This window comes from Notothenia coriiceps, unplaced genomic scaffold (genome assembly GCF_000735185.1).
Source record: "Notothenia coriiceps isolate Sejong01 unplaced genomic scaffold, NC01 NC01_scaffold00037250, whole genome shotgun sequence".
Classification (NCBI taxonomy): Eukaryota; Metazoa; Chordata; class Actinopteri; order Perciformes; family Nototheniidae; genus Notothenia; species Notothenia coriiceps.
This window is the reverse complement of record NW_011369951.1, coordinates 8234997-8251711: the sequence shown is the minus strand read 5'-3', so window position 1 is coordinate 8251711 and position 16715 is coordinate 8234997. Positions and strand designations below refer to the sequence as shown.

The window sequence follows — 16715 nt, the reverse complement described above, 5'->3', positions numbered from 1 at the left end:
TCTGTAAAGTTGTTTACAGTTTACCATATTTTTTACATCATTATTCTGGCAACAAAGCTGCCAGGTTTTTACCGTAAAAACAACGGTTTTTTTTTTACAGTGTGGGTTCCAAAATTCTATTATGGGTTATAGTTGTGGTGGTGGTGGTAGTAGTAGTAGTATTAGTAGTAGTAGTAGTAGTAGTAGTGTTAGTTGTAGTAGTAGTAGCAGTAGTAGTAGTAGTAGTTGTAGTAGTAGTAGTAGTAGTAGTAGTAGTAGTAGTAGTAGTAGTAGTAGTAGTAGTAGTAGTAGTAGTAGTGTTAGTTGTAGTAGTAGTAGTCGGTACCATATATTATGGATTGTTGCTACCCATAATACTTGTTGCCCAAGCATGAAAGTTAAAGGACCTTGATACAACTTATACTTTCACTTTTCTTTTCTGTTTTTTCATGTGTTTGTTGTGTAGCACAAATGGCCTTCAGAAGGTATTTTGTTATACAGCCCTGAATATCAGAATGACAACGGATGATCCTTGAATCAAATCTTCCTTGAATCCTTGAGGTAGCAATTCCAACTTGACTTTCTAGCAACCAAAACGGAACAGAAAAACATATTTATTTCTTCTGTTGCTGTGGTGTATTGCCTCTGAAACAACCTTCAAGTCTCCACAGAAATATATTGGAAAATACATAGCCCACCTCAAAATTCAATTAAATGTTTCACCAACAGTTGAAACATGCAAGTCCAAGGCATAATGGAGGTATCTGAAATGGCCCAGCCACTAAAACTCCTATTAACAATACGTTTGCAAGCATGATGAGTAATCAGAAGCATTAGCCTCCCTTTAAGCTCACATTGCGTCACAGTAATTTATAATATTAAGCTGCACATACCGAATATCCTTCATTCTTGTATGAGCTGCTTGATCTCCTGATTCCCTTTACTGCCTGGCTCTCAGTGTGCCAATATGCAGCCTCTCACCTCATTAAGGTAGTTGATTTATAATCAAAGCGATGCTCTCATCTGCAAGCCTCTTTGTTAAATCATAAAGCAAGTTTGCTGCAGCAACATTGGTGTAGGAATATATCCTAAAACCCGATAATGAGTCGGCAGTTTATCACGTTCTTTCGTCACAAAATAAACTTGTTTTGATGGTTTGATGCTTGAAATAAGGTCTGTGGTTAACACAAGCTTAATATATGTTCATGTTTTGCTCGACGATGTAAAATACTTAAGGATATTCCGCAAGTGTAAATCACCAAAGCTCATTTTGTGGCATAAAAGCGGTGGTTGAAAACAAGCGGCTAAATGAAAATACGAAACGTCATTGTGGCAGCGGGGTGTTGTTTGGGCGCTGGCTGCTGGAGTGAAGGGAGTTTGAACCCTGTGTGAGCGGAGAGGCTCACAGTGGCGCCTGAAATAGGGACGGAAAGAGCAGGTTGGTTGAACACAGGCGTTTATTAACTCCAAACTAAAATATACGCGGGTCTCAAACGTTGCCCGGGTGGGAACCTTCACAGGTCCTTTCGCGACCTTCCAGGATCCCGCCTATTGCAAAACAGACCAGAACCAGGTTACGACATGCTTTTATTCCGGCACTGATTACCCGATTCCGATCAGCTGTCTGGCCTCCGGCCGAGCCACTCCCTTCACTCCAGCAGCGCCCAAACCACACCCCGCTGCCACAGTCATCATGCTGAGACTGCCAAGGCACACNTTGTAGTAGTAGTAGTAGTGTTAGTTGTAGTAGTAGTAGTAGCAGTAGTATAATATATGGTACCGACTACTACTACTACAACTACTACTACTACTACTACTACTACTGCTACTACTACTACTACAACTAACACTACTACTACTACTACAACTACTACTACTACTACTACTACTACTACTACAACTATAACCCATAATAGAATTTTGGAACCCATCTATTATTCCCCCTGCACTTCACTAATATCTACCGACCAAATGATATCTCCCTAGTTCTCAAATGATTGGTTGAACAGTCTATCTGACATAATTTAATGGGTAACAAATCAGACATTTGCCGTTTTCAGTTTTGGATTGGATCGTTGAGCTGAAACATTTCAGAATAAATAACTGGGTGTCTGACTAAATGGTCACTCAATTGCTCAAAAATGAATCACTAAAAGCCAGTAATCAGCAGTAGCAGCCCTAGAATATGTTTTAAGTATGCACGTGTTAAGAAGTAGGCCTTTTAGCACCGCCTGCACGACACAGTGTGATATATCCAATAGTTAAAAACATTATGGTGTGCTTTGATAGTCTACTGCAGCTTTCAAGCTGTGAGGTGCTCCCTGTGGAGAGTGAGCTGAAGGGGGGTGCGGAGGCAGAAGCGAAAAGAAACTGCGCGCTGTCTTTTATAAACAACAGGAAGTAAGATATTGTAATTTGTCCTGCTGACTTGGCTGAGCACAAACATGGCCGACAGTTGGAACAGCAGCTGAGACACATCGATCATGGAGGCACTTCATGAAGCTTCTCTAAAACCTTCGGCACTTGAATGCAGCAATTTACGCCAAAATTGTAACTCTTCTCTGAGACACAACCGAGTCAAATCTGAACACACACACACACACACACACACACACACACACACACACACACACACACACACACACACACACACACACACACAATGTATTAAAAAGGCAATTGTATTTTGCTTATACTTAATTCATATTAGATTATAAAATGATGATAATATGATTATAAGAACAGCCGGTGAAAGCTAATTCTGTTGCTACAGACGCTATTCTCCAAAGATGCCCGTAATGCCCCAGAATGCACTGCGTTTCCCTTCCCTATGAGCTAAATTATGCCAAAAAGAATAGAGTACGATCCTCTAAATTCCCACAAGATCTTTATACACATAGACCAATAGCATTCAGACTCAAAGGAATTAGATAAATATGCACATTTCCTCCACTATCCATGATGGCATTCAAAGGAAAAGCCTAGAGTAAACAGAACATTATGTATATGAAGTAAACAATAGTATATTATTGGTATAGTATATTAAACTATGTATGTCATGGCATGTTTAATTCTAAAGAGTAAACAAGGAAAACCCATAGCTGATAAACCACAAATAGTTATATTCTGTTGACTGTCTTTGTACAGTACATGTAATACTTCACTGGGCTGCAAACACAACAACAAGCAAGTTGGTGCAACAAATGGATGAAATGCACAAAAATACACAAGACTAGTGACACGTGTGTGAACGGATTACTACTAAGAGAAGTGTAAATACACACACAGTGTTTACACAGAGAGGAGTCATGACTTCCAACCTGTCTGACCAGTTTAGGAGCCAGACGACAGGCCAAAGGGACGGGGAGTAGTCTGTGTGTACAGTCAGACACACACACTGTACTTACACAACACGATACTCTGCAAACACACCACTCAGGGATTGGTGGAGAGGGCATTTGAGGCGAAACCATTTCTGTTTGATAAAGAAATTCAAATCTCCATCACTTCTGTTAAAAAGAACAATAAGTTAAAACAAACACCATAGGCTAGGCTACATAAAGAGTTGATATCATATATATTTACAATGTGAAATACTTCATGAATATGTTTGTTAAATACTTTAAAAAGGATATACTATGCTCACTTTTTGCTGTATATATATATATTTGTATGTTGTGCCTCAACTCTGACATGTTAATGTTCAAAAACTCTGTGTTGGAGCGCTAACCAATAGAAGCACGAGGGTCATGTTATTATGTTACTGAGGTGTTTTAGGCGGGGGGGGGGTGTCGGAGACCATTTACATGCACTAAAACCGATACCTAAAAGAACAGAGTAGAAGAGAATGGAGATCTTTTGGTGCTTCTGCAGTGTTCATTGATATACATAGCATGTTTCAAATATTAGTACTACTCAGTTTATTATCATCATCAACATTCAGTAGGTTTTATTTTCCAACTTACATTTTGCTTTCTATTTTTTATCATCCACTTTGCATCTTATTTTCCAGTATTTATGCCATTCTATCCTAATTGTTGTCCTTTTCTCTCCCATTGTAAAGCCCTAAGTCCTGCATTACTTGTGTGAAAGACGAGTTAAGTTTAATATTATTACATTATTACGACTATCACTAAGAAATAGTGGGTGCCATCCCTCAGACAGCAGAGCCACAGTCGGCAGGCAGACTACACCCACCAGCTTCTCTGGGCATTTGAATCCTCTGTTAGTCTAATTACAGAGGCAACATAATGCCGAGGTGAGAGATTACCCAGCGTCCTCAGAGGAGCTGCATATCTTGTTAACAGCACTGCAACTGGCGACATTTTTTAATCACATAAAGTTACCAAGGGACCATTGTCCTCAAAACTTCATTTCACTGTACCTGCAACTTTATTTTGTTTTAAAAATACATGTGCGCCAATGCATTTCCCTCAACAGCAGTAAGCCGTAAGCGTGGTATTGTTCCGATTGTTACTTTTTTTGCAACTCTAATCCTTCCTAATCCTCGTTTGGGTCTTGTTTTCTGTTCTTATAAATAGTTTGCACTAAGAGTGGATCTTTTTTTCTAAATTCACAAGCTTATCACACTGGGGAAACGGACAGAGCAACTACGTAATTAGCCTTTCTGCACAACTGTTGAATTCAAAAGCTCAAATTAATTATTGCCAAGTGTGAGGTGGCCAAAATGAAACAATGGCCGCTGGCGTGGTTTCTATAATGAGGCCGAAGCATCAGGAGAAAAGTGTTTCCATGGCAGGCCACGAAGAAGTAAACAGTCCTAAAAGAAGTGTAACATTTCCCCCCCTAAAAATTGCCTGAAATATAAATTCTGCTTTTCTGTCGTGAGGCAGAACATGAGGAGCATTACAGGCATCGTTGCACCAGATCAAAGCCAGACAACAACATGATGAGCCTCATCCTTGAGAGGCAGGGGATTTGTTCAAAGACGACAGCAGTGGAGAGGGAGGCGAGGGAAGGTATGCAAAGGAAGTAGAAAGCGATGCAGAACCTGCTGACTCACTGTAATCATGGGGCTGAGCTGCGCCTGCTCGGGGGTAAAGCTCCCTGCCTCCCCTTCAGAAGGGCAAAGTGATGCGTTCCCATCAACCGTGAGGAGCCATATGACTGAAGGGAAACAGAATGGTGAAATAAACCCGCTTCATGGCATGGAACAGCTCCTCTTCCTCGCCTTCTTACACCCGACTGCAGACAGAATGATGCAATGGGATGAAGGCAATACATCGGCCCAAAGCTGTGTGAGTAAAAACCAAAGCTGAAAATAAAGGCCTGATCAGAAAACAGGACTGCAACGTGGAAGGAGACCCTCTAAGGAAGGAGACCAGGCCCGGTTCTATGGGGGTGCATAAGGGTGCATTGTACCCTAAGTTGAGTCGTTATGCACCCTCATTTGAAAAATGAAAACTGAAAAAAATGAAAAGTGAAAAATATTGCAATAATAATAATATAGTATAATTGTGGTTAAATAACATTGTCTGCTGCATTTATTTGGTCAATTTAAACGGTAAGTAACGTTATTATGTCAGGTGTGCGTGACCTGTGCCGCTGCACGTTCATCATCTGCAAGGTGCTTACACAGCAGTCAGTGATGGACATCAGAAAATGGTTAAAACAACCAGCCCTTATCGCCAGCAGTAACACTGCATCTACTGCAGGTAATAACAGTTCAGATCATGGGGACATTACGTTACCCGCGGCCACTGTCGTGGACACTGACGCCCGCTTTGCCCGCCTCGCCGGCTTTGCCCGCCTCGCCCACAGAGGCGGAGCAGCCGCAGCCGTCTTCGTTGCCCCAAACACCACCACCCCTCGGCGGCCCGCAAGTGCCAGAGGAACTGGTCCTCTGCGTGGGGTAAGGCGCTCATTTTGCAGCTCATGGTTTCAAAACAGAGATTGGCTGGAATATTCATGTAAAAAAGATGCCATCTTCTACAACAACTGGCGCCATGCTCTTGTACGTGATAAGGGACTGGGAAGGAATGAATCAAGCAAAGAGCACATAGATCCATAGATCTCTTAACTTTGCTCTCAAAGTGCACCAGATTAATGCTTTTAACTTCAATATTTAAAAAAAAAAATTCCACGTGCTCAAACTAGTGGAAGGTCTACGAAAAAGTATCTGAGACACACCCGGTGGAGCCTCTGATCGAAGAGTTTGACGTAAGTAGAGGAAGCCCGCATTCCGAACCCCTTCTTGTATGCACGTCTATGCACAGACAAAACGTACGACCGAAGTAGCGGATTATGAAAGACAACAAATATGCTAACCATAAGAGTTTCAAGAGAACACAACGTCACTAAGTGTAAGATTTACATAACTTCAAGTTATGTCAGTAACCCTACCGACCTAACGAGTAAAGATAGTCCCTATAGATCGACTCACTTAGCTGTTTGCACGAAGTCAATCGGTTTTCGTTAAGACGTTTTCGTCGATCCGATTTTTGTTTTCGGAGGACCTTCGAGTAAAACCGGAACCAGTACAGAAGTCTTTGACTGGTAGGTATCTTTGCAAAACCAAGAGCTGTTCTCGAAATACTAAAATGTACACACAGTCCGTCTAAACTCCTAAAAACTTGACTTAACGTTAGTTGTGGACTCATTTTTCGATTGCAAACCGGATGTTTGTTTGGGGGTAGGGTCAAACGTACCGGACGCGGTAGTGGTGGTGATCGAATTCCGTCTCAGTACAGCCGCATTACTGCAAATCAATAGTAGTAGTCAATGAACAATCGTTTTGCCGGGAAAATTCTGAGTCGTTTCGAAGTCTGTAAAATGGCTCACCCACAAATGACTGTTTCTTCTTATCGTTTCTCGTGTATTCAAGGTGGCTACATATTACGTAGATTCGTGTTTGCGTGATTTTGGTTCTTCAACTGAAGGTCTGTTCTCTTGGTTTTCACCATTTTAGTAACCCAAAACTCCTGTTTAAGAGACGAGGGTGTTTTATTCTACAAAGTTATCGTCGAGAGAACTAACCGGTTTGTTTTGATATGAGGAAAGAAGGACAACCAAACAGTACCAGGAAGATTAAAATGAGCTGAGTCTAATTTCACACAAAAGTCAAGGGGACGTCACAGTAGGATGTCCACCCGAAAAAGTGTGAGAGGAACGTCTGACGTTTGGTCGTAAGGGACCGTGCTGTGGCTGTGTTAAGAGGGGAACGACACAGTCGGAACGGAGCGGTGGAGAGTCACAACAGTGGACTACGAAGAGGGGAGGAGGAGGTAATGGAGGAGAGTCGTCGTCAAAGAGGTGACAACAAGACGGTTGAAAGTATACTAAGTACATCTCAAGTGTAGGTTTAGGTTGAGAGTCTCTAACGGAAAAAAATAAACCGGCACCACCTTATACACGTGTTTCAGAGCGATGACCACACACGTACGCTGGACAGCTGAGGACCTCTATAGTGTCGTATCGCTCACGACGGAAGGTGGTAAAACGTTTTAGTTTTACTCGTAACATCTCCCGTAGCGTCAGTGCAGGCGTTCGGGAGAACATGTGAGACGCAGAGTAGACGATGTGGAAGAGTATGTGAGCCGTGACCTTGTCAATACTGAGTTGGTACAACACAATAACTGTAGAGGACCTGCCGAACTCTTTTCCCCTCCGGCAATCCGCGAGTCATAGGTGTCTACCCTCTAACACACACTCTGGAAAGAAAACTCACCGGTAAGAATTGTGCACTCCAGTAACAACGCGTCAGAGAACCTTGGACGTCTCACGTCACGACGTGTTAACACACCCTCAGTGCGAAGACTACAACTGACATCACACTACGTCGATTCTGCCACTACAGCTATCTACTACCACAGCCATCACACCTCATACACACACACTCCGCGAACCAGTCACTGACTCACTATTACCACTACAGCGACAAACTCACACGCAGATCGTACAAAACCATGTACACAACACTCAATCACACTACTCACATCGGTGACACCATCACACACTCATCAACACACACACACACACACACACACAACCACACACAACACAGACCACACACGACGCCACACACAACACACAATAGGACGCGAGCAGAAAATGTACAGAAAACTGCGACGACTTACTCATGATAGTCTGAGCGGTGTACTAACATACACACGGACCCACTAACAAACGGTTGATCGATAGGACTGGCTGTTGTGTACGCTAGCAAGCATTACTATATGAACACTACATAGAACAACTGGTAGGACGAGAAAGGAGTAAAGGATCGAAAGTGGTATGTGTAGTGTTGGTGTTGGTGACTCCAAAAGTAGAAATCCTAATAGTCATGTAAGTTTGAGGTGCAGATGGAAAAGTGTGAATGATAGCCTAATGTAAGTACCGTTATCGACACAAAATAACAAACGTAAGGTCCGAATCACATGAGATATATATCAACAAAAGTGCGTATTACCCCTCCGGCGTCGTAAGTTTGACGTATGTGTATGAGTGTTCCCTAAGTGTCTTTTGTTACGTACCGTACCGTGATCTGCACTATTACTTTCCTGTTTTGACCACCGTGCTAATAAACCTTGTGTAAAAAGTAGTGTATGTAAGTCACAATGTAAAACTTTCGTTATAATATAAAAACAAAGAATAGTGTACAGCCGGAAAAGCAAAACAAAATTCATCTCAGACACGCTAAAGTGTAAATAGAGTCATTTCTATAAAATACGAAATTACAGTTTTTCGAGAAGTAACAGAGTATGACGGACACCACGTCGTGGAGAAAAGTGGGAGACAGACCTTTGGTCTCGGTTCAGACGAGACTAACCAATCGACCCAGCCGAGACAACACTTAAATCAGTTGACGAATGTCTATAGGACGGGGAATAGATGGTGCATGTAACACAAATCTCGTAATCGGTTATCTTCGCAGTCACACATGTATCACTACAGTGGTACAAGGACTTCATTTATTTCTTCAGGTTACCATCCGCAAAAGTCCGTCCACATACACCCTCTCTTTCAGAAATTCTAACAACCGGATGGTACGTGTTTCTTGCATTGCATTGCCTCTTTCCTTTTCGGACTTTTTCGGATTAAAATGGAAAAATTTAGTCTAAATAGACGCTTCTACTCCTGAACACTCTCTCTACAGAGTTTTATTTCTGGCCAGCTTTAACCCACCTTAGGTTCCGAATCTTTAGGAATGAAAGTCCAACGAGAGTCAACGGTAGACTTACTGTAGGTAGAGGGTACGGGGTTCAATATCGCGATGAGTTTCAGAGTTCGGATTAATTATTAAATTTTGAAATATATGTGTTCAGTCAGTAACAAATGGGTGAGACACATTGAATATTGCACTACTGACACATAACTAAACAGCCGATATTATTAGCGTCAAGCCGCGGCGTCGACAAATGAATGGACTTTACGGATTAAACCTTCGTTGTAGAGTCAAAATGAACGAAAAACAGACGAAACAAGCCGTATTAATGACATTTGTCTCTTATTTGTGTCGTAATGGCGTCGACTTAGGTTGTTTCCATATTAGGTGTCACACGAAAAATAAATATGACCTTTTGTTACATCCAGGATTAGTCCCCTACGAAATAGCAGACGTCCGGACAGTTTTAGAGCGATGCCGTAGTAAAACCCAGAAATTAACACACCAAAGTCGTTGTAATTGTGTTGTCGTTAGTGTAGGGGAAAAGGAGGAAGGAATCTCCCAGAGGAAGGAAATCTTCCAGAGGAAGAAAGTCTCCCAGAGGAAGTCCCGGGCCAAGGTCCTGTTTTACTATTGAGTCCCAAGTAGACTCTAAATCTCTCCGCACGTCGCCATTTCACGATAAAAATCTTCACCCCTCACCTGGATTGTGGGAGATCCCCCAGGAGTGGAGAGAGATCCTCCCAGGAGTGGAGGAGATCCCACCAGGCCCCCGTTACGAGGGGGGCCTTNCGTTTTTAGGGATTTGGGTATGGAGGAAAAGAGAGAGGGTTGTGTTTTCTGACACATGGTGAGTTCCCTGACACACCGTATAGATTTGGATAGTTTTTTTTGCAACATAGGAAAAAAAATCCACATTTTCTTACAATCTTTTATTAAACGATCCCATCATTCACAGTAGTTGGACTCTTGAACATTCATGCTTTATTATACAATCATTACTAAGGCCACAATTAATATACATTACATCCAAGGATATGTTTAAAGGCAGAAATGGAAAGTGCAAAAGTATCTTCTGCCTGAGCATTAGGGAACACAGTCGAAGTGCTGATACTTAACATTACTTAAAATACCAAATGTGTTTAAGAATTAAAACATTTAGATTAATGTGCAAGAGTAGAAAAAGAGTTTGCTCACGTTAAAGCTATGATTCATGACAAAAAAGTTGAACATGTCATTAGTTTACCCAAGTGAGGATGAGTGGAAATGTAAACTCAAGTACAAGAAAACGATGTCAACTGAAGGGTCCTGTCTTTAATAAGATGAGCAAAACAACATTAACGGAGGGCAACAGGTCGAGAGGTAAACATGGCTCTGTCACCGGAGAAGATGTGATGGCAGAAAAGTGATATGATTTATTTAAGTGTGGGATCTGGTCCACAAACAAGCTACTTGTTGATCCTTGTGACTTGTGTTATGGACAATCCTTCCACCATAAAAGCAAAAATGGAGAGAGTTAGTCATAGTAAATAAAATTGACTTATACGACATTCACAGTTTAAAACAGGTTTTCTGGATTCAAATCATTGGAATTGAATAAATAATAATCTAATTTAAGATTGGACATTTCTTGATCAGAAACTTGTTGAGGTCTGAAGTTAAAGGTCAGGGGTCATCACTGGCCCTTCTTGGGCGCGTCAGGGATGCTGTCGTTCAGAGGGGTGAGGCCTGTGAGGACGGCGTGCCGCTCATACTGCTTGGTCTGCCTGAACTTGGTGTCGGTGCCGTGGAGCCGGTCCAGAATGCCGAAGACCCCGAAACACTGGTTGAACCTGGAACCAGGGAGGAAATAGATCAACTGAGGATGACTTTTTTTTTTTGTGGTTCCAGCCACCTTTTTTTTTTTTTTTTTTTTTTTTTTTTTTTTTAAAATAGGAAAATGTAAAATTCTATATTTTTCTTGCTGTAAACAAATCTGGGTGGCATGTTCCTTTAAATCAGGGGTGTCCAAACTACGGCCCGGGGACAACTGCGGCCCATTTTCAATTGGCCCTGAGCTAATTCTAAAAGTATATTGGAATATGGCCCACACCTGAAACTTGTGCTTTTCTTGTATTCTACTTCTTAAATATATATATGTAACAATATATGACACAGTATTCCTGTGTTAATAAGCCCACTTTTCAAATAAATTCAGTCAATTAAAGTTGAGAACATTTTCTAACAAATCCTAATTAATACAAATAAAAAAGCCCGATAACTTATATTAAATAAATGAAACCCTATGAACTATCTGTTTTCTTTTCTTAAAGCATATTCAAGTATCAAGCATATGTTTACCTACATTTGATTGACTTTGCCATCTTATAACTTAAAGGTGGGGTAGGTAATTTTGGAGAAACCAGCTCGAGTGCGCTAGATTTGAAAATACACAGCCGGAAGAAATCTGCTACTTCCTTACAGAGCCCCTCCTCCAACACACACATGACCAATGAGGGCACGAGATAAGTTTGTACACAGATGGAAGGCTGACAGGCAGGTAGGCCATCTAGTCATTTTAGCCGGGCCGGCTTTTTACAGTACTACAGCTTCCACAGATTACATTTGATGGATTTGTTGTCAAAGCACTTAACATCCCGATAGCAATGAATATCTTAAGAGCATTCCATGGAATATAACAAAAAGTGTATCTCGAGCCGGTTTCTCAAACTGACCTACCCCACCTTTAATTTATGAGGCACTATATCTCACCTCTAGCGAGGGGCCCAGCCTTTTGTATATTTTTATGTATGAGGCCCTAAGTGAAACAAGTTTGGACACCCCTGCTTTAAATCCATGATCTCACACACACTGAAGATCATTTTGACTCAATCGTGCCGACGGTTGTTTAGTATTTTATATGGATTTTCGCAAGTTCAAATAAAGCTACTGGGCTCACCTGAGGTGGTGGAAGTCATGGAACTCGGGGGAGGGCAGGAAGGGGAGGTGGTATCCACAGTGGGAGATGGTGGTGCTGATCAGAGCCACGCTGTACCACATGGCGGTGGTGGTCACATGGGAGCCCAGGAGAACCGGCCCGAGAGCCACCGGCAACATGTTAGAGATCTGACAGAATAGGAGGGACAAACTGCTTTTAATGGCCGAGGGATAACCAGCAAATATAGTGAAAACTTCTGAGAGAGGTCGAAAATGAACTGAAAGCGTGGAGGGAGGTATTCACCATGTGCTCCAGAGGGTGGGCGTAGATGCAGACGACTCCAATGGGGGCGGTCCACTCATGGTGCTGTTTGTGGAATCTCTTATAGAGGCTGGGATGGTGGAAAAGCCTGAGAGAAAGAAGATGAGGATAACTATGTGGTTATTTACTGAGACACTTAACTTAACAGAACGTAATGTTTACAGGAATACTGCTGCAGTGGTGAAAGAAGGACTCAGATCCTTTGGTTGGATAAAAGTAATAATAACAACACACAAAAAGTCCTTTAGTCAAAAGTAAAAGTACAGAAGTATTTGCAAAATATAATTATTAATTTATAAATGAAAAACAATATATGGCGAAAAGACTTCATAGTATAGTTTCTTGAGCAAATGTCAAAACAATCATACTATTGTATGTTGAAAAAGTCAAAAATATGTTGAAATAAAAGTAGCAATAACACAATGAAAAACTACTACACATACCAAGATATAATATTAATGTTGGAAATATGTCAGAAAAAGTAATACTATAGTATGACAAAAAAACATCATACTAGAATGTTAAAAAAATGTTTGTTATACTATAGTACATCAATAAAATACATACTATAGTAGCAATAACACAATACAAAACTACTAAACATACAGGTCATGCAATAGTGTGTGGAAAATGTCTCATTTTAGTATATTGAAAATATGTCAAAACAATTATAATCTAGTATATTGAAAAAATTCATAATGGGAAAATATGTAAAAATAATGAAACTCTAATATGTAGCAACAAAAAAATAGTAGGCTACTACATTATGTGAAAAAACGAAATGTCTTCTTTCTGTTCACATTTACCACTAGGTGGCAGTGATGTGTAAAGAGATCAGTTTTTCAATGGTGAAACAGATAATCCACCAAAAGGGCTTTTTTCAAAAAAGGACGCATTATGTCTGCCCAATCATAAAAGCAAATGGTGTAATAAATAATTAAGTGATCCAAACCTTGTGGGAATAGAAGAACATAAAATTCCTCCAGGAGGGAGAGAAGGCCAGCTCTGCTTAGGGCCCAGTGGAAGCGGGCAGCTCGGGCCACAGGTGGTTTCCACTCATCGGATCATCAGGGATCGAGCCACCACCACCATGGACCCCGAGGATGAACACATAGTCTGAAGAGAGGACCGGTTTCAAACATTGGCGAAGCCGCTATCTGGAGTCCACCTGGAAGACCAGGACGGACATCACAGGGTTAAACGGTAAGTTATAAATGTAGTGTTGGTTAATGACCCAAATATATTGCAGGTTTTCATGACATTACGTACCATTACCTGACATTGAAATGCCTGGTATATTTGGTCATGTATTCTCTTTTGGCACCATTTTTAAGGACATCTCCAGGCTTAGTTACATGAGGTGTTGCTGATTGTTGTTTTCGCGCCATGTGAAGTTCTGCTCATAAGGGTTAAACAAAATGTTTGATAAACAAAGACATGCGAGTTTAGAGGTGCGGCAGTTGATATGGTGATTTAAGTTATCAGCTGACTAATCAAAGACAGAGAGATATCTCCGTTTGTGTGTAACAGTCATCCTTTTCCCAATAAACTTTGGGACGGCGGCGCATGTGGTTATAAACATATGGACTATCACGATGGCGCCTTTATGTGGTGTCTGCAGTGTTCCACATGTCGCTCGCTCTCTGCAGTTGCAGTATAATTCTGTGGTATATGTGTATTCAAAGTACAAACATAACAAACCCCGCCTACATTATAAGGACAGACAGTTTCTACAGTGAGATTCATTTAGTGTTGGTTGGTTTATTAAAGTTTCCATTGGAAGATTGACCAGGGGGCTTCAATTTAAGCTATATGGGGATAGAGTTGCTTGATAAAAGATAAATTGATGCTACAAAAGCAGCACAGGGGCTTTAGGTTATTAGCGCTCAAGTTAGGAGGTCTACAATCAGTCACGTCTCTCTCTGACTGGCGGGTAGTAACGGGGCGCCTTGGAAAACTCACAGGCACAAAAAAGGGACTTTGCGCAGGCTTCATCAGCAAAGTTTCTGACACAGTGAGTCTACGACGGCCCGGATTATGTTGACTCCTGATAAGTGCCCGGCACACCGCATATTATGCATATTCCAAATTGGGGAGTAACACAGCTTAATCTTTTGGAAGTATATCATTAAAGCGAAGATGGATGAATGATGGATTTCGGGGCCAACATCAACGTCTGTTAAGCAAACATCTGGGAGGACTTTGGTCAAATGGCCAGGTGGTGAACACGTCTCGGATCGAGAGTACTCAGGGATGTTCGTAAACATGGCAGCGCAATTAGATACTCATATTACAGGAGTCGCAAAAGGAGCACAGGAAATAATAACTTTGCAAAAGTTGGAAAATGTATAAATTAAATTAGATAAAATTCAATATAAAAATATAAATAATAGGAACAATATCATCTGTATAAATGAATCGAGTAAATACAGAATATTGATCTTATAATAATTAAAGTACATTTTTTTTCGATTATTGAATTCATTTTTTTGTGAGAGTTGTGTGGTTTCAAATGTGAGCCAGCGAGAAGATAATATAATAATTAGTTATGCCAGTTTATATCATTTACTCGCCTTGTTACTTTTGCATGGTATTGTGATGCGGAACAAGTGATTAAGGAAATCTCTATGATTTGTGTGTACATAGGAGACATGGTTTAAGTAGGTGAATTTATCCGATACAATAAATGCTTGGTTTAACCTGGCGTTTTAGGGGAATAAAGATAAGACAGAATGAGATAGATTGTTGTATTTTTATTATTTCTCGTTAAACATAACGAAATGCCATAAAATAATTCTGTCTTGCTGATTCAAGAGGTTAAAAAGGGTTAAGAACTACCATCTAAATTTAGAGGCTCGTTCATGCAGAGTATCAGTTTTGGTAGGGAAGAGGCGGTCGTGGTGGGGTGCCTGAGAAGTGAGTGGAAAGTTCTGTATTCAGTGATTAATCAGAATGCTAGTGTCAATATATATGTTGGTGGTGGGCTGGGTGTGGTGTCTGGTTTAGTATTTTTTAAAGTGTTTAATAAAGGTGATCGGGAAACTGGTAGAGAGGAGGACGAGGCATCAGTGCAGAACATACCGGGTTATTCTTGTCCGGGCGTGGATTCGCTAGCGGTGTGATGAAGAGGGGTTCCCGGTTGGGTGTCCACCAGCAGCAACAGGGACCAGTTCGTCCCCAAAACGCCCAGGAGTGGACGCGAAGCATCGAGCGTGGAGAAACTGACCGTCATGGAGAGGACAACTTAACCTGTCCGTTTGACCTGGACCTCAGATATTTAAAACATCGAATAAAGGATGAAAAACGTATTTTTTTTAAAGAATTCACAGAGCAATTGTTCATGATCGATATTTCTGCATGTTGTAACCAGTCTGGCCTTGTTATTTCTGGGAGCGCACTAGAAATGGATTTTGCGCTTGCCACAATCTAAGATAATAAACATAATCAGCAGGAAATAAACTGGTTGTTTTTTTGTTACTTTGCGTTTAGTTCGTTTGATATTACCTCTAAGACCGATACATGAATTACTTTTGGGAGAAAGCACTCTTACAGTGTGTCGGACTGGGAAGCAATATTTGGCCTATCTGTTTAATGCATCCGTGACTGTCAGCATGCGTAATCCTACATTAGATTGTGGTGTCCAAACAGTAGAGCAGTTGATCACAACACCAACAACAAACATGATGGCTACAATCATAAAAGAGAGTAACTTGGGACACCAAGGTCATTCTTTGATATGCAGCAAGGCTTAACAAGATGTTCGGTCAAGCTAGAACAGAATGTTTGTTTTTTCCTCTGGGGTTGGTACTCTTTTGTGCAGGATCACAATTCCCCAGCTTTTGAGTTAGAATCATTTGTAAATCACATTTAAAACTAGGGTGGTGGGTCGTGTGTGGGTTTTTGGGTGGGTTGTGGGGTGGGTATTTTTTTTTATATTATGAAGTACTGTGAAAAACCTAAAGAATACAAGCATGTTTTGATCCAAATGCTATATTGTGTCGTCGGTTATTTGTTTATTCTGTGTATTGGGTTAAGATCTATAGTGTGTTCCATTTTGATTCTTATTGTGATAGTTTCTCTTTGGTATTATGTTAACTGTCCGGTAACAGGTGTGTTGGCTGCAAAGTGCACTTTCTAGCAGAACGATGTGTTTGGAAAAGGAAAAGAAAATCAATTGTGTTGTTAGTTCTTACCCAAGTTTAGAACAATAGTCAGTCTCATGACCCTCAAAGCCCCACGTAGCAGCCGTTTGGTTGCGCGGCATTTTTGTCTTGCCAAAAATCTCCGGAAAGCTCGCTCCAGAATCTCTGAAGATGCGCTGGGAAAGGAAATCTTGTCGAATGATCACTTTAACAATGAAATCATGAGGGAGCA

At 41.0% G+C, this 16715-nt stretch overlaps 2 protein-coding genes across 2 annotated transcripts in view; both read right to left on the bottom strand.

Annotated features, from left to right (window-relative positions):
• LOC104967253 (band 4.1-like protein 1) overlaps nt 1–16715 on the bottom strand; it is a 135695-nt gene that overhangs the window by 105006 nt on the left and 13974 nt on the right. The gene's annotated exons all lie outside the window — the stretch shown is intronic.
• Nucleotides 10021–13371, bottom strand: LOC104966853 (fatty acid hydroxylase domain-containing protein 2). Its single transcript, XM_010796165.1, has 4 exons — nt 13298–13371; nt 12324–12432; nt 12042–12208; nt 10021–10935 (listed from the first exon to the last, which is right to left on the bottom strand). Exons 1-4 carry the CDS (start codon nt 13312–13314, stop codon nt 10779–10781), a joined length of 450 nt encoding a protein of 149 aa, XP_010794467.1. The 5' UTR covers nt 13315–13371; the 3' UTR covers nt 10021–10778.